Source organism: Rhopilema esculentum, chromosome 4 (assembly GCF_057945365.1).
Source record: "Rhopilema esculentum isolate cy_ngs chromosome 4, ASM5794536v1, whole genome shotgun sequence".
Classification (NCBI taxonomy): domain Eukaryota; kingdom Metazoa; phylum Cnidaria; class Scyphozoa; order Rhizostomeae; family Rhizostomatidae; genus Rhopilema; species Rhopilema esculentum.
In genome coordinates, this window is record NC_142818.1 from 12,763,295 (window position 1) to 12,786,298 (window position 23,004).

Consider the following 23,004-nt stretch of genomic DNA (forward strand, 5'->3'; position numbering starts at 1 on the left):
TGTCATTATTGTCATTCTAGACCAATCAAATTATTCTTTCTTGGCGTCGTTTGCAGAGCAAATCTTTGAACTAAATGTTTGTCGTTGGTTGATACCAACATATTTGATAAATCACGGCAAGGCCAATCGATGTTTTTGCTTTAATCTTGAATAACTGATGCTGACGGAAAAATCATTGCGGAAGGAAAAGTCATAGACCCAGACGGAGGCAAATGTAACTATTCAAGCAAGACGGTCTCCAGGGAGAGCAGATTAAGACGCACAAAAGCGGATAGACGATTGCCCAAAAATTCATGCCCTCTTACCAAAATTTAATAAAATGGAAAATAGAAATAATCCGACCGAGGAATCTCGATACAACGTGAGTTTAACAATTTTTTCATCATAAGTGCAAGGTACCATTTTTGAGCACTAGAATGGTTTCAGAGTTTGAATTTGAGCGCGCCATCTTCAATTCATTAAATACACGGGGGGAGTAGTTTCCGAGTGTTTTTATATAGCTGGAAAAGCTTTTTGAAAATCCCGCAGAAGCAATTGAAAAAAGAGTTTTAAATTTAATTCAAAATTTTTAGAAGACTCAGGCTTCGCTGTATTTTTTTGCAAATGCAAATAGAATTTAAGAACCTTTGAGAGCATTGTGAATTACTAGCCCCCGGGTCTTAGTTCATTGATGCTCAGTTAGGGTTTGAGACTCAAACAGATGGCCTAAAGAATCCTAAAAGAAAGGATGCGCTGTATTTTTGACTTTACGGCATCGTGATGCAGTTTGGGGAAAAACGGCATGGTTTGACGAAACATGAACTGACTAGTACATGTTGGAGGTAACTGTTTTCCCAAAATAAATCGCGATGGCTGAAATGGAAGAATTCTTTCATGCGAGCTGTTGCGAGGTAATAACCGTTGTGTGTGTCTTGGTACCTGTTTGTCTAAATTGAGTTCAGTTGCTCTTTTATCATACAATAAGATTGAGGTATACCATGGAATTCACGGGTTCACGAAGTTTTAAGTATGTTATACACCAAAGTATTCTTTTTCTAAACGGATTGACAACATTGAGCAATTTAGTCGACGCGGGAAATTCAATTTCACCATCGCATCGTAGGCCTATATCATCCGTGACCTCGAAGCACTGTGCTCCGTTGAAGAAAGCCCCATGCAAACAAACATAAGAGTTTAAGCAAAAGTCTGATATCTCAAAGAGTTCATTAAATTTTAAACCTACTTGTATTGTAGATTGTGAACTTTTCTTGAACACACTCGATTTCTGATTCAAAACGACTTAAATTTATGATGTCTTCCCTAATTTCGAGCCACTTGATTAGAGTAATAAGGTTTCGAGCTACTTGATATCTCAATTATTCATACAAACAGAAGTGAAGTCGAGGACTATGTCAGCAATATAACTGTAGATTTAAACAATTCCATTATAATCACTACAGATAAGAATCTTCTTCCCTGTGAAAATCCCCTTTTGGCCTTCTGAAAAATGTTTATAACAAAACTAAAGCTTGTTCAAGGTTAAACTATCAGGTCAAAAGATACAGATATAGGGTGCTATAAATTCTATTCAAAATGTGGGTTGGGGATGATTTGGTAGTGTTGGACATAACAAGAAGGGATTATCTGAAATTTATCATACAGATTGCACACATTTAAAGCTTTTTCATTTTTCAATTTCTCTTTATAAAACAAAGAGCTCTGCAAATTGTTTTAATAATGCCAACAATTTTTCACTTGTCATTTGTTTTCTATTTCATATGATATTTATCATGGCTAAAAAATATTAGGGTAAAGGCCTATTAGGATTTTACTTAAAGGATGGAAGCTTAATTCAAGGGGGGGGGGGGGGGGGGGGAATTCTAGGTTGATGCTGATCAATGCTGGTTTAAATGCTGTCATAGATAATCTTCCATGACTTTATGTAGCTAGATTTTTCATATCTGAATAATGTGCTTTGCAGAACAGATATCAGCTGCTTTTTTAATTGATTCTAATATGAAAAAGCAAGAAACATAAAAACAAATTGAAAGGTCATATGGTAAAAATTTGCTGCCTACGAAACATGCCACATCTTGTTTTCTAAAAAAGGGAAATTAATTGTGATATGTTTTTCAGCATCAATTGCAGTCTCTACAGAATTATGTAAATGAGCTGAGTGATCAAAATGATATATTGGTCCAGACTGTGGAAGAGCTTGAAAAGGAAGCAAATGAAAGAGTTGCTTTGCTGGAGTCAAGGTTACAGAAGACAAATACTTCACTGAGGGTAGGCTTAAAATACGCATCCCACTTTTTGTACTGGTCCATTGCCTAGTTGAATGCAATTGTGTCCAACCTATGTAGGGATCTTAAAAATATGAAAATCAAACCTTTGGCTGAAGGATAACTTCAAATTGCCGAGTGGAGCTTTAAGGCGATTACATTATTCTTGTGCCTATCGCAAGGCATCTGCAACTGATAGCATGTTCTTGTTTACAGGGCCTCAGCCTTCTCATTTTCAACACTTGTGTGCTCATCAAAGATGTTCTTGACCTCATCAAGGTCTACTTCAATCATTTGCAGCAAGCAAAAATATCATGATTTGAGGGCTCTCAAGCTATACCTGTTAGATACATAATGTTCTTCTTTGGTATATATGTATCCATTTGGTATCTAATGTAAAAATTGAAATAATTGTTTATCAGTCAGTCATGAAGTGTTGAGGCCATAACAGTTCTAAGTAGCAACACAGAGTTCCTGAACAGTCACCTAATGGCTGCATTAAGTATGGACCTCTGAGCTGCAACTGAAAATCACCCTGCTCTACTCATCAGGCTATAATGCGAAATATGTTTAATTTCAATTCTAAAATGGGCTTATAGATTTAAATTTAATTTGAGCTCAACATAATTTTTTTTGGAATCCAAAGTTGGTTTGTGTAAACTAAATTTTGGGATGGTAGTTTTTCCTTAAAGCTTGGAAATTCCTGGTTCAAGTATCTTTAATAAAAGTAGATACTTGAACAAAAGACAAACAATTATTTTTGAACAAAAAGTTCTACTCGTAGCTGATATTGCTGATGATAACCTTTTTGTTATTTTTCAAGTCTTACATGAATTCTATAATTTGGCTCAGTTAACTATTTCTTTTTTACTTTAACACTCAGTTTTAGTGTCTTTATGTTTGTTGCTTGTGCAGATGATATGTAGCATCAGGCCTTGCTCTAAGCAAAATGAAGGTGCTCCATAAAAAGAGCCCCTTAGAAACTCTAGGCGCTCTATTTAGCACCTTTAAATAAAATATCCTTGAGAGCATCCTTCAAGAGCTTTGGAAGATTGAGAGCTTCATATCGAAAGCTTTGGAAGAGTGTTAAATAAGAAATTCAATGGTGATACCAAAAAGCACCATAATATGGAATAACAAAACATGCAGCAAACACTATGTTAATACAAATATAGAAATATAGGAAAACGCATGGCTTTAAGTCGAACATTAGCTTTGTTTCCCTTTTTATGCTATTCTTTCTATAAGACACACTAGAACACCTACTACTCACGAAAGCAAATGAAAACTGAAAAGCAATGCGGTAATTTGGACGGAAATGTGATCTCTGATTTGCAAAGGTGATTATTAAGAAAAAACAGAAAATAATACTTCAACAGAAGACTAACGCTCAGCTTGAAAATCAAATAAATCTTCCGGAGATGAGGGTTGATGGCCTGTGACCTTGGTGGTTATTAGCGGGTTATTAGATTAAAAATGGTATCGAAAACCCAACGTTGAATTTGCTGCATTTTTTTCTCAAGGGGTGATCTTACGCAAATCATAATATTGCGGTCTATTGGGAAGATTGTTTATGCTTGATCAAGTTTATTAGACAAAGGCCAAGAAATTATTTTGCTCCGTGGTAATATTGTTTTGACGTTTTGAGGGGCTCTTTAAATCGCTCTCCAAGGCTTCTTTTGTGTGCGCTCTAGGCGCGCGCGCTTGATCGAGCGCCTTTCCGGGCAAGGCCTGTAGCATATTTTTGTCTAAAGGACCAAACCAAAAGGTGCAGGGATTATGAGCAAGAGCTTCAAAGAGTCAAGAATGAACACGAGGCATCATTGCAGTCAATTGAGGTATGCAAATTCTTATCCAAATTGCTTTTAAAAGCAAATTGCTCTCCTTGTAATCATTTTTTTCTTACGTTTAATATTCTTTTTCCATCTGGAAATTGCTCACCTGCTAAAAGTCTTATGGCCAGGCCTGTTATAGACACGGTTTCCTATGAACAAACAATGCTGTCTAAAAGAAATAGTGGCAATTTTGAATTGGCAAAACAATTGAAGGTGTCCGAAATTACCCATAACTACCCTAATGCCTCTGATGCAAGACGCACAATGGCTATAGAACATTTTTTCTTGCAACTACTGTTTCTGATGTTTAATACATGCCATTTTTACCAATAACCCTTTCTTAAATATTTTTATTCTTAGGACTTCAAAAATGAAGCTGCATCATTATCCGAAGAAAACATTCAGCTTCAAAATCACATTGGCAACCTTGAATACGATTCTGACTTGTTAATTGAACTCATAAACAAGGCAAAAACAACTGGCAAATGGGAGGTAAGTTTAGCTGCAATGTCTAAAAACTTAACTTGTTCCTAAATATTTTTCACATTGTCGTACAATGCCAACAAATTTAGCATCTAGCTGCCAAAGTAAACTCTTGATTATACTTCTACCTGCAGGAAATGGAAGCTTCGCCAAGTTATTAAAAGGGGAAATGATGGCAATGTGTATTATTTAAGGATAGGCTACTGGAAAGATATATTTAGTCTTATTATATTATGTATTTGCTTAGTTTGAAAATTTCAAAATCATTTAGGAACTTTTAGTTTTGTTGTTGTATATAATTCAAGAAATAACAGGGGTTAAAGAAACTGATCAATACTAGCTTTCATATTTTCGGGACACATAACAAATGCATTGCTGTGCTAGCAGATGAATTTATAGAATTCAATTGGGAGTAACCTGACATTCTTTGCCAACATTCTGCTATATATTGATAATTCTGCTGTTTGTTTTAGCTCACACAACTCGATTTCCGAGCCATTCCATACGAGTCACTTGTCACAATTCACAGCCCTGGGACCCAGCCACAACAAATGTAAGTGTGTGAACCACTGAAAAACAGCTGCTTTAGAATTTTGAAGAAAAAACTTTAATAAGTACAGCTTGAAGATTCGGACTCACAAATGAACGATTCTTGACTCAAATTCTGTCGTTTGCAGCAGCAGGAAGCGAATATAGTGTGACTTCATGCTGATACAAGCTTTGTAAATGTCGTAAATTTTCTCAACGTTAAACAAATATGCAACTTTGGAAACCAAAATCAGGTTTTTTCTCTGAATATGTTAATAATTCTAGGTGAAATGTGCAGAGAATTGCGAGAATCCGTAGAAAACGATCCCCTCTATTTATGGTATACGCCTTGGCCTACGTGTAATGAAAGACTGACCTTTTTTCTTTTGATGTCGATATGCGTTGTTTTAGAGCAAACAGTGAACGAAGACTTAGAGAACATATTTCAGAATTGAATCGGCAAGTTAAAGGTCGAGATGACATCATACAGAGGCTGGAAAGGGATTTGAAGGCCAAGGAAGAACTATATAATGAGGTGCAAAACAAACTCGGAATCAAGGATCAAGCTTATTATTCTGTTGAAGGTACCATTATGTAACTTTGTTCTGTTTTCTCAAATCCCTCTATTTTAGCAAATAAAAGTTCTGTTTATTTAAGCAACGATATTTTAGTTTGCAGTCTTTTCATCCTTATTTTTGTGACCCACGCCTGAAATGTTATGTTTTTTCTTTTTCAACGGAATGTAGTCGTACGTAGAATTCGTATTTTTTGCCGCAGTACATGGTTTATCTGGCAGCAAATAGTTATACGAATCCCACACTAAACTTTCACTGATTTCAGTCTAAAAAGAAAGATCCATGATTGATAAGTCTGCGCAACCATGTAAACAAGAAGGCCCCGTTATATTCAGTCCGTTAAATGAATATTTATATTTGTTATAGTCTGTACATCTATTTCTTTAAAAAAGGCATTTTGCAATTTTGTTTCGCGGGTACATTCATTCCGAGTCAAATTTCTTTATATTCGTGATATGATTTCTTGGTAGCCATCAGGCTTCGCATTAATTCTAAAAGGCGACTTTGAAATAACTTCAAACATATGTATATTATAAAATGATCTAATCGTGAAGATGTACTACTAAAACAAAGGAGGGTTTTCTCATTTTGTAAAGATCTCGTAATTCCTCGGTGAAATTTTTTTTGCTTTCAAGAATGATATAAAACTCAGCTCTTTCTAGGTGATATAAAAATCTCAAATAAACCATTACCATTTTGCTCCGAATGCACAGTGAAAAATAATCTTTAACGGTTTTCAAGTTTTATTTCTATGTTTAGTTAATTTATTATACATTACTACCCTTCAGATTAGTACAACTGGTGAGTAGACGCACAATATCTTACGCAAAAAAAGTAGCATGCTGTTTAACGAGCCCCCAGAACGCCATTCGTTAAATAAACACGTGCCGTAGTATTCTTTTTGGGTGAGTAACAATCAGGGTTGGGCATATTTTTCTAAACCTCTTTGCTCTTGCTAAGGTGACGTGAAGTCGATGGAAAGCCAGCAGCAGGCTGCAACGTCTGCCATCACCAACAAAGACGTTCTCATCATGAAGCTTAAAAGCGACCTGCAGCTATCACGTGAGCACCAAAGGGATGTTGCGAAGCAGCTTCAGGACTGCGAAAGCACGATCGGGGAACTGCAAGTGGAGATATCTGATTTTCAAGATATTGTGTCAATAAGAGTGGCGGAGACAAAGACCAAGGAACAAAGCATTCAGATACTCCAACAGCTGTACAAGTCAAGTCAAGAGAAGGTATGTGCTTAAAGATCTTCATTGAATCAGTATCATGCACCTCTATTATGATGTTAGAAATTACTCAGATATTTAGAGGTTTTAAGCCAACATGACAGGGAGGGTTTCAAGGAAAAGATAAGAATTCTAAAAAAAAATTAAAAAGCTAGGGCACACGTTTAGAATTTCAGCGATACACTCAGGAGGCATGGAAATAATTCAAAACTGATCTAAGATCGTCAGTGTTGCAAAGATGAATGTAGAAATGTAGCCTTTTTCTGGCCATTGGTTCTGTTTGTAGGCAGATAGAGAGCAAAAGAAATCATTTAGAATTGTTGGGACCGCTGATCACCATGTTGCTGCAGAGACATTTAAGGAAACGTTGCCTTGCTCAATTCATCTTGAAACGTTTGCCGAGCATTAATATTGCAGAAATGCTAGGATCACCATACTAGTGTCATAACACTTGATTTGTCTTTTATATTGCCGGCTTAGTTAAAGCATTTCTTAGAGTAAAATTATTTGAACATGTATTTGATGCAGCTAGAAGTTACTGTCTACTCCTTACAGACAATGATGTTAAGGTTACGGTAAACGTTTGCTGGATGAAAACATCATTTTTTCGATTTTTTCACATTCAAGTAGCCGAACTTTCAAGGCACACAATGAAACCAAATTTGAAATAAACAGAAATTTTGAAAATGGAAAAAATCCCATGTACACGAAGGTTTCCATAATTTCTTTATCAAAACTTTTAGTTGAGGCCTGAAAATCTCTTGACCTTTTAAGCCGATTATCGTTGATTTGCGGTTGTAGTCGCATGTCTCATTTTCAATATCGCATGGCACATCCATATACCCAATGTACGGCCGTGTTTATTTAAACAGGCTTATTGATCTTAAATCTTCAAGTGACTTGACCCGGATTACACTGTGGTTTACGAGTGTATCTTGCAAGTGCGATCAGTAAAATCCCGTTTTCTCCGGACTCGAAATTCCTCTACATGCAGGTACGAAAAAGCTATTATGTACCCAAGGAACCAATCGAATGGCTCGAAAATTTGCACACGGCCAGGGCAGACGTTGGGCAAACAAAGTGTGTCTCAAAATTTTTTTATTTTCTCTGGTCCGTCTTTTATACCCAAATACAGCTGCGGGAGGGTGGAACAATTATTTGCCAATTTTTGACAGGGTATAGTTTCACGAAGAGGAGGAATTTAAAAAATCTGAGACACACTTTGGTAGCTTAGGACCTGCACTTCCTGCTGGTCTAAGTCAGATTTTGTTACCTCAAACGCAAGGGTACATAATAGCTTTTGAAGGTGGTACACTTTTTGACCAGTAAATTCGCATGGAAAATAACATTTAACATTATTTGCCAATAATTTTTATCTGGCTAGATACGCCATAATCTTGTGCATCGAATGATATAAAGTTTATCCAGATTCCTTGAGCCGTTTGGCCTTCAGGAAGAAAAAACCAATTTTCGTGTTCAAAACGTTTACCGTAACCTTAAATGAATACGTGGCAATGTACTTGACCTCTTCACCACCCTACCAAGCCCCCTTTCACGTTATCTTTGCCACCTTTGGTTTTTTCCTTCCTCAAACATCTTTGCTTTCTTCTTTGTTCCCTTCATAATAATTTCTTTCAACGTAAATGAACAACACATACAAGATATCCGTTTCATAAGATATCCGACAACAGCACTTAGTGTTTTGAAGAGGTTCCCCTGCATAAACATCGTTATTCTATTGGTGCTGCTACCATGCTACCTCGCTTGTTTCAAAAGCTCTTGTTTCTGCTTATCAAGGTGTATATTGACCATATCATGTTGTTGTAGCTAAGCCAAAGCGATCGGATTATCGAGCAGCTTAAAAGAGAAGTACAACAAGCTGTGAAACAATCTCAAGACGTCACAGCTTATGAGGATATGATACGCAGGCTTGAAACTGAGCTTATAGCTGCGGAGGAGCAAAGAAAGCAAACAGTTAACGATTTTCATAATCTAAAGGCGTCTTTAAGCAGCTCTGACTCGGCTGCGAAGGAACATGTTGCATTTCTGAGTTCAAAGGTAACATACATTGAGCAGTAACCCCCATTTGTTGAAACCCCTTACCAACCAGATTATAACGTTATTTTCAAATTTTTGCCCTTGGAAGGTAGATAGACCTTTGTTAAAATTTTATTGCTAATAAAGTTAGATAAACTCATTTATAGATTGTCGGTTTGCTGCTTGCTATACCTGCAAATGTTAATGCTTTTTGTTAAGAGGAAGAAACTTAATTTGATCCTCTTGGCAGTCGTTGATTTATTCCCTGCGTTTATATCATTGAATATTTGTAGAATATTTTACATTTCCATCATTTCACCAGAAAGAACATAAAAGTTTCTGTTGAAATATCATTTAGTGGTTTCAATTGAGATGCAGGCTTTCCTTTTCAAGTCGCTTTTGTAGTTAAAAATATTGACGATTAACATATAAGGCTCTCTTTACCATTTACAGGTTGAAGAAAAGGAAAGAGAGGTTAGCGATCTCACGAACGAGGTTCGATTATACAAGAGGAAAAATGAGGTCCATACATCAGAGGTAAGTATTCATAGAATTGTGGTTTTCAAGTCCCTCAGTGAGATGGCTCCGCAATACCTTTGTCGCTTATTTAAAAAAAATTCTCGTTGCTCATTCCATAACATTCGAAACGCTGACGAAAAGCGTCTTAAAAAGAGAACATTTAATGACAAAATCATTCCTTCATAAGCGCAAAGTTGTAGAATCGCTTTTCTATTTGGTTGAAGCAGAATATCTCTCAAAAAATATACACAAATTTGAATTTTTTTAGGTAGTTAACTTTATAAGACAAATTGCATTGCAATGAAGTTTGTTGCCCTCGATGCTCCCTTTTTGATATTTTGGTTTCAAGAGCAGATCGCTCCTGTACAAATTTGACCTACGCTTCTCATATTAACAAATTTTCAATTACAGATTGAGAAAAGCCGAATGCGGATTGTCGAATTGGAGAGTGTGTCATCTGCGAGGGAGCAACAGCTTATGGACTCAAACGAGGAGGTAACACCTAACGTGTTGAAGATAACGGTTTTAAGCCTATTTGCATCATTATACAGTTTAATTCACATAATTTGAGCGCCTTGTATTTTTAATGATCGCCATTTTGAATTAAAATTTGTTCCCTTCATAATTATTCCATTTTCTTGTAACTTTCATAATCCAGAATTTTGCCTCTCCTCGAAATTTGAGATAAATGGGCGTTGACTGTATTCTTTGATATACTGAATTTTCTCCATTAAAGTATTCCTATTAGGCCGTAATGAGTATAATAATATTTGAAAACAGCGCGGAAAAGCGGAAAAATGTCAAAATAATATTTGAAAATTTTTAAACAGCAAAACCTAGAAAGAGGCTATATGCTTGTTTAAAGCGTTTTAAACCAGAAGTTTATTAGCAAAAAGTCTGAAGCATTGTGAGGCAACAGCCCCTATATAAAGATTCCCAACAAATTACACGATTTGATATCCTTGTATGTAGTTTATCACATTTTTAAAAAATGTTTATAAAAATTTAAGAAAAATAGTAGTGACAAATGAATAATCTTCACTATTTTTCAAGTCCTTAAGCGTGTTCAATTTGTCAGCTTCTTTTTTGAACCGATTTTCTACAAGTTCTCCTTTAAGATACCTGTAACCGTTTCTTTCTGATCTTTTCAAGGAGGAAAGTTCTTGTCTAAAATTATTTCCTTGTATTTTTATCTCACAAAATGTCCTTTCTTTGTAGATAACAAGATTGCAGTTTGATTTGAAACGACTTAAGTCCAATTCTGACGATGAAAGAAAGGCCCTTGCACACGAGGTAAATACCCTCTTTACAATCAGGCTTGGTGGCAACATCTATCTTTTGTTATTTTGTCTGGATTCTGTGCTAAATAAAGCAAGAAATTATATTTGTTTTAGTTCATTTAATTTCTAACTTAAAATAGATAGTTTGTATTGACAGGCAAAATCATTAATAAGTGCATCTAGGAGAAAGGAGAAATTTTATCCGTTTATTGTTTATTGAATTTCCAACGTAGGAAAGAGGACTGAATTGTGAAGTTAGTTATTGTTGATTTCCGAGAACAGTGAGAAGAATTGTTCTTTTGAAGCCTTTCAGACTTATTAAATGCTACATTGTTCCGTCCGCATGATACATTTTCCAGATAAGAATCCGATACATTTTTAAATAGATCCGCACAGGTTGCTTCCCTTAGAGGAACATCTTTGTAATAGCCATAAAGGTGATCTGATTTATCCAGCAGGACCTGCTCATGGGAGGCTTTAACGTCGGCTAAAGAACTGTATTTTTATAAAAGATCTTATACTAATTTGATTCAATTGTCATGTTGTTTCATTAGTTCTTTAGAGAACCAATAAAAGACGAATCCGTCTAGTCCTTAAGACACATCTAAATCAACTTTAATATCTAATTCAGTTTTCTGATTTTCCCCTATTGTGAAATGAATATTCACATGTAAAATAAGTCATTAATATTTTATCAAAAGGTTGCTCAAAGAGAGGACGCAATTAGAAAATTAAAATCGGAATTACACGCCTTAGAAGAAAACGAAAATGATGCCATGTCAAAAGTAAGTAAATGTTATGTGAACCAGACATGACATAAGTGAACCAGAAATGCCAACTCACTTATTCCAGAAATGTCAGAAATGTGAACTCAAATTTTGCTTATGCTTGTGCTAATCGTTTCTAAATTTCTTCAATTGCCAATTTATTACAAACATTAGGAAAGCTATCTGTATTTTTAATGCTTCTATCTTACACATGAAAACTACAGTTTTTAGTTTTATATGGTCGCTGTTTTTATGATTTTAGTTTTGATGTTAAACGTAACGTTACATTTACCAAATAGAATCGTTCGATTTACGAAATATTTGCAAATTTTTTAAAGCTTGCATACCAAGGTGAATTGATAAGAAAACTGAGGGATGACACAAAGACTGCATCACAAGAAGTGAGTCGATCACAAGATTTTCTTATTGCTGTTTTAGATTTTTTCCTATAAGCTTCAATCCCTTTTAAAGTTTCCAATAGATCTCTCAGCATTTCACCCCCTTTCCTAAAAAAAATTGGTTGTAGAACGAATCCCCTGGAATCAATTGGACGACACTAAAGATCTGAACGTGATATAAAACACAATTCTTTCGAAGGACAAAGGCGATGCTATTGAGTTTTTGCAAAAATCTTCTGCTGTGTGCAAAGATAGTTTTATGGCATCTTAAGTGATGACTCGAAAAATGAAGCAGTCCCAGATTGTTTTCCTTCTTAAATATTCTATTTATTTGCAAACCAGATGGCAGTATAGAAAATTTTTAAGTAGGAATTGTGGAGTCAATTGGAATTTAGGACCTTGTTACCATTTTGTTTACTTTCAAATTTTTAATTTCCAATTTTTCCAAACAAAAATATACAATCAATTTTTTTTGGTTGGCCGATTCAGAACAATGTTCATTTTTTGCTTGAGGTAAATGCAGTTTTTTTCTACATGAAGTCTTCAGACATTTCTAAGTGGAGTTAAGAAACTGTGTTTTGCTAAAGGTTTTAGAATAGAATTGTTAAACAATCTTATTATTATTCAATCGCAGGGCTCTTCCTACCGTTTGCTGACTGCTGATCTAGAACATCAAGTCAATTCTACAAACAATGCAGTAAGTATTGTAATGGTCAACATATATTAATTGTGACATTGTTTATTCCTAGCACAATATTCCTCTAGCAGTAACAAAATAACTAATGCTAAGATATTTTCTTTTCTCACATTTTGAACTGCCTCTTGAAGACAAAGCTGTAATTTATGCACAAAATTACCAAGTTTTGATTTTACTTCCGCATCTACAAACCCGTTTTTCGTTGCTTGTTTACATGCAGCACTTTTTTCAAGACCATTGCTATATCGCAGCTTCCCAATAGGGACAAATCGAACCCCCTCCCTTGACAGTTTTGTCCTTCGAAAAAGGAGACGGGTACCATACTGAACTCGACGTACCAAATAACTTTTGAGATTATTGCTAAAATTCTAAGGACCTTCCTTTCCAGAAATTTTGTACATATGCAGTACTTAAGTAAGCCAACGTATTTTCCCAACAGCTGAAAGATGTTCAGTCGAAATTGGCAGAACAAGCGGCGAAATACGAGGAGGCACAAAAGAAAAGTGACCAAGAGGTATGAAAAATTGCGTTTGAAAAATTGCTTGGCACTTTGAGCTGCATGGTTTTATTTGGATTGAACCAAACGTCAAAAATACGTCTCCACGGCAACTTCCCTAAAAATTTCATATGATATAGCACAGTGATAAATTACAGGTTGAAAGACATCAATTTATCATATTGTGACCATCAGACTCGTGTGTCAGCCTTTTGGCAAATTTCATTATGTTATTTTTTCTCAGATTGTTCATTGATTAATTCACAAGCTATTTTTCCTTTATATAAATTGTTGTTTATTCTCGGCGTATTGCGGTGTTTCATATTTGCTATATTTTTCCTTTCTACTTTGAAAGAAAAAAGTCCCCCCCCCCCTTTCTCTTCCTAACACATATTAAGGCGACTTACGCAAGATATAACTTGTAAGTTTTGTAACCGACGTGCTTGTATCTACAAAACAGATTGCAATGCAAAATGAAAGCATCTCTCAGTTGAAGACAGAAATTAGAAGACTCGAAGATGACTTAAAACAAGCTGAAAGCAAGGTAAATGCACGCGTCCCATTTAACTTCTCAATTTTAACAGTTTGTAACTAATGATAAATCTGTATAATATTCGATATTGTAAAAGATTTTCTGATGTTTTTTTGAAGTGTGTGTATCTTGTGTTTTGTGATTCTTTTCTTGTCGTAAATATATGTTTACATTTCTTTATATATTTATATTTTGCACGATTTCTAATCTTGATAAATACCTTGGAGGTATGACCTAATCGATGTACCATCCATCAGTCAATGAGACATTAAGTGTTGATAAGCATAATATATTCTTCTTAAAGTTTTAAACATTGAAAGTAGGTACTGCTTCTATCCTGTCCGTTTTTTTTGTATTAATGTTTATTTATTTGAATCGGAATGCTTCGACCAAACCTGAAAATTAGATCACATCTACGAATGACCTTCATTCGATGCTTAAGACAAAAAATGATCAGCATTTCTCAATCTGTACTTGTATTTTTCAATTCAACGTAGGTCACATATCGCAACGACGCTTTACAACGGTTGCAAAGTCAACAAAAAGACTACATAGAACAGGTGAGCTCATCCCTGCAACTCACGTGATACACCTTCAGCTTATTGTCATTTTGTTGTACAGAATTGCTTTTCATATAGACAATTTTCTACAACTATGAGCTGGATATAACGCATTGGTTGAATGTTTATGATTTATTTTTGTATGAAGCTCTGTCCTGAAACAAAGATTGTTTTTAGAAACTTCTGTCCCAATTCCCTTCTTCAGCATCTTCGTCAACTCACAATTCTCCATAAACTCAAAATCTGAATCATTGTCAAAAGGAAACAGCATTGGTAGCAAAGTGGATTACATCTAATGGATCTTCTATATTTCTTCAAGGTTGCAAATAGAGAGAAATCAATTCAAGATTTGGAGCTGCAGCTGCTAAAGGCCCAAGAAGAACAGCGAAGGATGAGCGAGGAGGTACACGAATCTGATTTCAAATTGCTCATGGCTCAAGGGACAATGCTCTTTGAGTTATAAACGTTATTAGTTCTTAATATATTTTGAAAACAAGCTGCTTTAGAGAAAGATTCTTTTTGCGGGAATTCACTTTAGGATAGGATTGCTTTTCGCCACCTTGGAGGCATGTGTACATAAAAGTTTGGTGGTCTTTTTTTATTAGCAGCACAAATATTTGCACATCACCGGTCTTGTGGATGTTTTTTAGACATCTGTAGATCCTTTATCTAGGGCTCAATGGTGCACGGGGCTGCACAGCTTTCTTCTCTAAAATGATTCACAGGGAGATAGATTATGGAGTGTTTAAGAGTAAAATTTGAGGAAGTAGAGTGAGAGACCTGGAGCAGAGTGCCGCCATGTTGTTATGTATCGGACAGATTTTGCCTAGTTGTCATTATTTGAAAAATGAATTTAAAATGGACTTCTGCATTTGGTCTTCCATCGTTCTATAAAGCATTACTGGTATCTGCACTGATTCTAGTATCTTGCTTTTTTTGTATAAAACATTTGTGTAAACTAGGATTTAATAATTTGATAACAAGTCGTTTTCTACCACAGCATTTAATTGGACCTTTTTACAAAATCTTTTTTCATTGTGTGTTTCAAAAATGACATCCACTTGCACATGTTTTACAAGCACCTTTATTGTAATATTAAGTTTTTACTTTTCTGTTTGAATAGGTATCAAAGCGTGAAAAAGCAAACGACGAATTAACTAAAGATCTCAAGGTTGCGAAGTCAAAATATAGCGATGCAATCGAAGAGGTGAACCAACAGTCCCTTTCTTTTTTATGCCATTTTGTGAGGGCAAAGCTCAAACATCTTACAAGTTTCAGCATTCTTTTGATTCAATTATTATATACCCTGGTTTATATTTCATACCTAAAAATTTTAAAAAAAGTCGAAGGGAAATAGCTCGTGAGTCAGTTTCAGTAGTTTGTGCCATTCTCATATTTTTAACATGGAGTAGCCGAAAATATCCTGTTGGTTTTCTAAGAAATAGAAACATTCTCAAAATAATATTTCCTGTTGAAGTAAAGATTTGTTTGTTGGGCGAGAGTTTTTAGTGCAGGTTGAAATTCCAGGAAGAATATCTGCATTAATTAGCATTAATTATCTCTATTAATTCTGTATCCTGATAATCGTATCGGTATAATGTTTTCTTTTCGGTAGAATGGTCGGCTGGAAGCAAGAGTTAAGGCTTACCAAATTTCATCTCAAAGTGAAAACGATGTTCTAGCTGAAGAGGTTGGCAGCTTAACTGTTATAACTTTTGTTATTTATTGTAACCATATGAATTTAAATGTCTCCACGAAAGAAATTGTTATTTTGATATTTTGTGGCGGACAAGTGTGAAGAAAAGACAGCAAGCAGCAAAACGAGGAAAGAAGCCACTTCAGTACTTCTGCTAGTTGATTCAATTATTCGGCGTATTACACGCATTCCCTGTGGGTTACAAGCCTTTGTACTTCGTAGTGTTTCTTTGTTCTCCTGCTGCCCTTTGGGAAATTTGGGTACACAATCCTCGCCGCTATTGCATCAACTTTTAGTACACAATGCTATTGCTGTTCTCAGAAACAAGATTTTATGATGCTGCCTGCTGCCACAGAAAGGACGTGTGTTTGTGTTTATGTGTGAAGGGGCTTGTTAGATCAATCTGTGAACGCTTTATTTATTGATAAGAGGACAGGGTTAATAGGTTTCCTTCCTTTTTTTCAGGTTGCTAAAAGAGAAGATGCTATTCACAAGTTGAAAGTAGAAAAACTCGAGTTGGAAGAGGATAGAAATAAATACATGGAGAGGGTAGGTTTATTCAGCAAGGTATTAACCGGATTCGATGTTTGCAATCAAAAACTTTGTTGGTTTCTTATTTTCTCACATTTATTTATTCAACTTTACGGACGGAAGAGCAATTCCTTGTCAGTTTTAAGCATTTCATTCTTTATTCAAACCACCTATACTACAGCTAGTGTGCAGATGCGTCTTAAAGCATTTATCTTTCGTTGTTCTTCAGGCAAACGAACTCGCAGAAAGCATTGCAAAGCTAGAGGAACAGAACAAAAACAATGTGCGAGAGGTACGAATAATTCTACTTAATTTTATGACGATTTATTTTAAAGCATTGCCATTTTTATAACATCTTTCACCAAAAAGTCAAATGTGATGTTATTGTAAAAGCTATTGTTAGAGAATTATTAAACTTGGTTTCAAAAAGATCGTTACAATACAAGATATGAAAAATAGCTGGCATATGAAAAAGCAGTCAAATTTGTGCAAAATAGTTGACCTATAGCCAAATAAACGCATTCATTTTCCCAGTCAAACAGTCATATTTTGTCTAGCTTTGAGCAGAATTAGCTGAATTTGTACATTAAGTAGTATTCTATGGCGTTTTTTCAAGTGATATGGTTAAAATAAAAAACATATTGCCAAAATTAAAATATATTTTCTGGTGAAGTTATAATATCAAACTCTACTGATATCATTTAATATCCACCACTTGTTGCTATAAGATTTTCAACAAAAGACATTCCAATGTGTAGAGTAAAATTGCCTTGCTTTAAATTTTGAGGCAATCACTTTAGTTGTTTTTATCAAGTGCATCTTTTTACTGCAGTTGATTGAGAGGGATGCCGTTGTAAATGAACTGGAGACCAAGGTTAATGACTTAAAGTTGAAACAAGAAGAATACACGGATAAGGTTGGTCCTCTTTGGCGTTTTTAAATCACTCAAGACAATCCCTTATCATACCATTTTAAATGTTTCCTTTAAGGCTTATTTCTTAGTCTAAACGTTTTTTTAGATTACTTGTCCGAACTATAAATTTATGAATTTTACTATCTATGATGAAATTTCACACAATGAATATAATTCAGCATGTAATTACATGTAAAATAAGCATATTAACAGTTTGCCTAACTTTTTATTAAAAACAAACGTGATTATACTAAAGAGTTTGGTTCAATTCGTTATGCTAGGTTTCATTCCTTCTAGAACTCTAAAAGTTTTTCCCCATTTTGGTTATCTTTTTCGCTGAGAATCCCTTATTTGAAGTTGTTACTTTGATTGTTCTTTGCCAAGCTGGCTCTTTTATGATGTTTGTTTTTTCTTTAATTAAAGATTGAGCATTTTGAAGATGAAATAAGAGATCTCGTTATCAAATTAAATATGGCTGAACGCGATGAACAAGCTCGTACTCACGAGGTATGTATTTGGTCTGTTTGAGAAATTTCAATATATGCATTGCAGCTTCAGAAAGGTTAAGAACGTTTTTGTTGTTTTGGCTTGAGATTTCTCCAGTTGATGTTATTTTGCTATCGGTATGGACAAGCTAGCTAGCGGTGTATATTTATTTCATAAGTGTTGCTAGATTATTTTGAGCAGCCATAAAAAGCACGAGAAGGATATCTAGAAAAAGCAATTCTGTTTCAATTTTTGTACGATTAAGCTTATCAACAATGCAACAGCTCGAATATTTTGAATTAAAAGCAATGCAGATATTAGGGGTAAAGCTATGAAAGGAGTGATCGGGACGGATCTTCTCTAGCAATATAGGTATAGTGAGAGCCTGACCATTTTTTCTTATTCTAGATTAATATGAAGCAGGAGGTCGTTGATCAATTGCAGATTGAGCTGGAGAATTTGAAGAAACAGCATCGAGATATTATAGATAAGGTACTTTTTGATCTAGTTTTTCTGTTTTTTAAAGATTCCGAAAATCATTAAATTCTACTATTGGGTTTCTGCATGTGCTCTATTTGTAAATTAATCTGAAAATAATTTTAATTGTCCAGTTGTATATGTGTGCAACGAGGCAAAGTTACTCTACATTTTATCTCTTCAAGTTTAATTTAATTTTGAAGGAGCTTGCTGCCAGCGTGAAATAACTACAATTCGAATCCTTCCTAGAGATTTACCTCAGTAGTGTTCTTAAATTATAATTTCACAAAAATCTGTAGTTCAAAAATTTTGCATTTAGATCTTGTTATCTGAAAGAGCATCATGAAATACCTCTAGGTGTACAAAATAAGTTAAATGTGTAAAATTTGGCTGCAATATGACCACTATAATCTGGTCTCTTTCCATAATTTTTTGAGTAGACCTAAAATAACAGTAATCCGTTAGCAAAATTTAAATCTTCCATTGGCCATATCAATCTCAATTTTTGACATATTTTACTGATTTTGCATATTTAGGCCCTGTTCACCCTGTAAATTAATTTCGTATCGGATTCACTCAGTTTTTAAACAATCTAATTTTCCTTTGCATTAATCGTGTGAAACGCATCATCATCGCAAGGAGCATATTTAGTGTTTAACTGCGATCTATTGTCATTTTGTGTCTTGAAAAGAGTGCCAAACTGTTTTTAAAAGCCTCGAAAACGAAGCTGCCTTTTCGAAACAGAGGTTCCGGAGCGAAACCGTATCGGATTCATGCGTTCACACGAGCTCAAAAGCGATCCGATATGATTCCATTCCACATTCACAGCGGAATATTTTGACTCCGCAAAAACCATACGGAGCGTATCGGATCCAAGCGTCATCGTGTGAACAGAAGGCCTATCCGATACGAAAAGTGATCCGATACGAAATGAATCCGGTATCGTGTGAACAGGGCCTTAGATTCATGGTTCTCCTTTACGTTATATGGTGAAAATTAGAAAAATTAGAAAAATTGATTATTTATGACGTCACACGTAGAACTCTATTATCCAAGCATGGAATGACCTAAAAGTATTGTACCACAAATTGATGCGATCATGTTTATTGAGTTATGCAAGATTCACAATGGCAAATGAAAATTTTGTGTTTTTATTTGTATGCATTAAACTTTAAACCGAGTGTAGGGTTGCTAAAAAATTGACCTGATTATATGTCGATTTATATATTTTTATATATTTATTTATATATCAATATTACTGTAAATTTCAGCTGTCGAAACGAGAAGATCAGATCAGCCAGCTAAGCAAGGATGCTTCGTCTCTCAAGGAGAAAGAGAAGGATAAACAAAAGGAGGTAGAATAGCTTATATTTTCATCATGGAAATTTGATAAATTAAGTAGGGAGGGGCTCGTAAATGTTTTCCCAAATAGCCACATCTTTTTCTCTGTGGTTTTGAAAACAATGAAAGCCTATCTTTTGACATTTTTATAGGAGAGCTGGACCAAAGCTACCCTTATTGCCTGAAGTTCTCTCCATCTCAAGTATCTGTGCTCTCTCTAGCGGTAGAGGACACCATATCTTCTAAAGATTAAAACTCGATAAAATATAGAATATAGATATTTTTATATTTATGTTTATATTTGAGAAGAATGTAGAGGTATTTATTTTCGTTTGTTCATGTTTCAAGTCTAGGTGTATTTCATGCCATTTTCAGCAAGGCATTGACTTAAACAGTTTCTTGAAGGTAATTTATTCCATTCGTAATAACCCTTCACTTTTTTACAGATCTCTAAACACATAGAGAGCATCAAGAAACTCGAGAAGGACCTGAGCAAGTCAAGTAAAGACATTGAGACAATTCGTAGAAAATCAGCTGATGATGTAAGTCACTTAGATAAGCAAAAACCGCCGAGTAGTTGAAAATAATCCAAAACGTCTTGCTGACATGATATATTCTTGATTCTAAACGATATAAATAAGAGCCAAATGAAGATTTTAGCATGTCTAGAGGCAGTGAATAGCAAATAGTACCGACCTGCTGTAATAAAGGATTTACGTTGTACGATGTTAGATCCTACCCACAAAACTTTAGAGTCATCTGTATTCTTCATTAAGAGGGAGGTAGGAGGCTTTCTACACAGGGTGATCCAAATAATCAAACAATGCCCTTTTTCATAAATCTGCTTTTTAGAATGATGTACCAAGCCAATTTGTATCTATCAACTACCAATCAGGCTCGCAGCACTGATTGGTCAACTATACCGGTCTTGTGCTTGCGTTTTTCTGATTGGCCTATTTCGATCCACAACTGGATATATATCTTTCATCGTGTTCTTTCGGACCCTTATTCTGACATTTTATGCTCTGAGGAGTGTCAGACGAAAAAGCTTTTACTATGTTGTATAATGTTTGCTTTTTTCAAAGCCATTATCAAGAATTAACAGGTTCAGGATTTTCAAGTGCTGTGAAAGCTTGATTTCATTTTCTTCAATATGATTGCGAATGTATATATTTAGTGTTATTTAATTTGGAAAGTTGCATTCATGACAAACATGTAATCACTAGGCGAATGAGTTCTTCATAGTTTTTTGAAGTGTTTTGATTTCGAAAGGATTTTATTTTATGTGTTAGCACAAAATATATCGAATGAAGTTTATTTTGATGGAATTATAGTTATGAATTGTACCAATTAGAGGGAAACTTTTTAACAGATCATTGTTGATTTCGAAATGAGATGTTAAATGGGAAATATGTTTGTCTTGAATGCTTCTCTTCCTTCGGCACTCAACTTCCGTTTTTTTGCCTGTATTATAAAAAAAATTACAGATTTTAATTTGAAAGGGAATTGTTCAATTCATTTGGATATTCTGAATTGGGTATTATGAGAATTTTAGAAACCGTTCAAACATTGAGAAATACATGATTAAAAAATGAAAATTTTCAAGATAAAGCCCCCTATAAAACTAAGAACACAAAAGTATTTGATAAAGTGAAAAGTCAGTCGCCTTCAAACATCGTTCATTTGAGCGAAATAGGGCCTAAATCTATATTTGAATCAATTTTGTTGAGTATTTACCAAAGCTGTTCACCCCCTGGCAAGAATTTCATAAAAGTTTGTTTCAACCTTTGTGTGTTTTTTTTCTTTCGAAAAGGTCTAGCAATTCTTTAAGCGAACTTAATTGTAAATGTTACAGATTGCCGTCAAAGAGAAACGCATCAGACAACTGGAAGAAGAACTTGCCTCTGCGCAGCAAAGATACGCGGATGTTTATGAAGAAGTATTATTCTGTTTTTTTTATCTATTGAAAATTGCCGTATAAAGGAGGTTTGAGCCACTGAGATATTCGATCCGATTCGCGCAAAAAATGAAATTTCGAAGCCATCTAGCTGATATCTTTTCCTTCGGCCTTTTGATGACACTCTAGGTTTAAGGTTTAAGGGTTTCTTGAAAGGGTTTGTTCAAAGATAAAAGTGTGCATTTGTATGTAAAGATCAAGTGTAGACTAGGTATAGATCAAGCCTATTATCCAATCAATGACAGAGCGGCGTGACGCTCAAAAAACAATCTATCCAGCGAAGTAAGTACTGTGAAACCTCCATACAGCGCAAAGATACAGGATCAGAATTGCTATCTTACTGAACTACTACCAGGAGATAATGAATAGGCTTCTACAAGGCTTCTGCAACGAAAAAGTAATTTTTTGTAAAAATGTTTTCTGTTGTTTTGAAAGTATTTCTTTTTTAGAGACATGCCTCGATACAGATTGTTTCCTTTTGTCGGAGGCATCATACTGCCATTTTAAGTTTTGATGCCTCTGGCTCTCTTACTTATCTATCTAAGCAGTATGCCTCCTGTTAATGTTTGGTGCAGATACGGTTTGCCGGGTGCAGCCTAGCTTGAAAAGGTATATTTCTAAATACGTTTCTGTGAATAGCTTGTTTCACTGTTTTAGTTGTCCAAAGCCGAGGAAGACCTAGGAAGAGTGAAAAACGAGCAATCGGATCTTCATGACAAATACCAGTCAGCTCAGTCGCAGGTAATTGTCAAATAAGTCATAGAAATTATATTTTGCGATGAAATTCTACTTACAACAGTTTGAATTCAACTGGTTTGTTATATCGCGGATGCAGAAATTCTACCTTTAAGTGGACATTATATTGAAAATAAGGGACGAAATCGAGACTTGACACGAATGGCAAGGGACTGGCACGAGTTAAAGTAAAGATCTTAAAGGGTTTCCTGTTCTGTCGAAAGCAATGTTTCGTTTTTCTGCAAGCCGCCCATTGATCAGTTATCAAGTCATCGTTTAAGCGCATGCAGCATCGGCAATTCTCAGGCTATTCTATATTCACACGTCAGCCTAACAAAGTTATTTGTATCTTCATACCTTTCGCAATACAGTCCCTCACCAAAATGATATGGGGATGTATTGATTTGATATTCTTTAAAGATTGCTTGCATTGACATGCCTCATCACAAACGAAGGGATTTATTTTTCTTACAATTATCATCAGACACATTCAACTGCTAAACTGACTAATACTACTGTTATGAAAGTGTTCCATTTTCGGTTGAATGAAGTGATGAATGAATGAACAGTTATTTAAGCATTCTAGTCTGCATTCTACTATGTTGGTAAGGTGCTATTATGGTATGGCTTTAGTTAATGCATTTATGAAAGTTAGACCTTCTAGTATC

At 35.0% G+C, this 23,004-nt stretch overlaps 2 protein-coding genes across 2 annotated transcripts in view; both read left to right on the forward strand.

The window, feature by feature from the left end:
* Positions 1 to 391: 391 nt before the first annotated feature.
* Positions 392 to 14,663, forward strand: LOC148960445 (uncharacterized). The gene is made up of 18 exons (XM_089115934.1): positions 392 to 890; positions 2,116 to 2,265; positions 4,016 to 4,099; positions 4,457 to 4,588; positions 5,053 to 5,132; positions 5,519 to 5,691; positions 6,643 to 6,920; positions 8,742 to 8,972; positions 9,405 to 9,488; positions 9,882 to 9,965; positions 10,689 to 10,763; positions 11,452 to 11,535; positions 11,856 to 11,918; positions 12,550 to 12,612; positions 13,052 to 13,126; positions 13,569 to 13,652; positions 14,138 to 14,200; positions 14,520 to 14,663. The coding sequence occupies exons 1-18, from the start codon at positions 849 to 851 to the stop codon at positions 14,661 to 14,663; spliced, it is 1,989 nt and encodes a 662-aa protein (XP_088972060.1). The 5' UTR covers positions 392 to 848.
* A 606-nt stretch (positions 14,664 to 15,269) lies between these two features.
* Positions 15,270 to 23,004, forward strand: part of LOC135690716 (uncharacterized) — a 36,547-nt gene continuing 28,812 nt past the window's right edge. Inside the window, exons 1-11 of the mRNA XM_065208353.2 lie at positions 15,270 to 15,407; positions 15,816 to 15,890; positions 16,362 to 16,445; positions 16,657 to 16,719; positions 17,260 to 17,343; positions 17,764 to 17,847; positions 18,235 to 18,318; positions 19,575 to 19,658; positions 20,091 to 20,186; positions 21,500 to 21,583; positions 22,259 to 22,342. Coding sequence (XP_065064425.2) covers positions 16,437 to 16,445; positions 16,657 to 16,719; positions 17,260 to 17,343; positions 17,764 to 17,847; positions 18,235 to 18,318; positions 19,575 to 19,658; positions 20,091 to 20,186; positions 21,500 to 21,583; positions 22,259 to 22,342 — 672 coding nt within the window. The 5' untranslated portion in view covers positions 15,270 to 15,407; positions 15,816 to 15,890; positions 16,362 to 16,436. The remainder of the gene's footprint in view (positions 15,408 to 15,815; positions 15,891 to 16,361; positions 16,446 to 16,656; positions 16,720 to 17,259; positions 17,344 to 17,763; positions 17,848 to 18,234; positions 18,319 to 19,574; positions 19,659 to 20,090; positions 20,187 to 21,499; positions 21,584 to 22,258; positions 22,343 to 23,004) is intronic.

Bases quoted from the DNA above. Each gene is read 5' to 3' on its own strand.
- LOC148960445 (XM_089115934.1), top strand. From the start codon at position 849: ATGGCTGAAATGGAAGAATTCTTTCATGCGAGCTGTTGCGAG. The intron at 11,919-12,549 runs GTGAGTCGATCA...ATTCAATCGCAG, and splicing joins CAAAGACTGCATCACAAGAA to GGCTCTTCCTACCGTTTGCT. The intron at 13,653-14,137 runs GTAAATGCACGC...AATTCAACGTAG, and splicing joins TAAAACAAGCTGAAAGCAAG to GTCACATATCGCAACGACGC.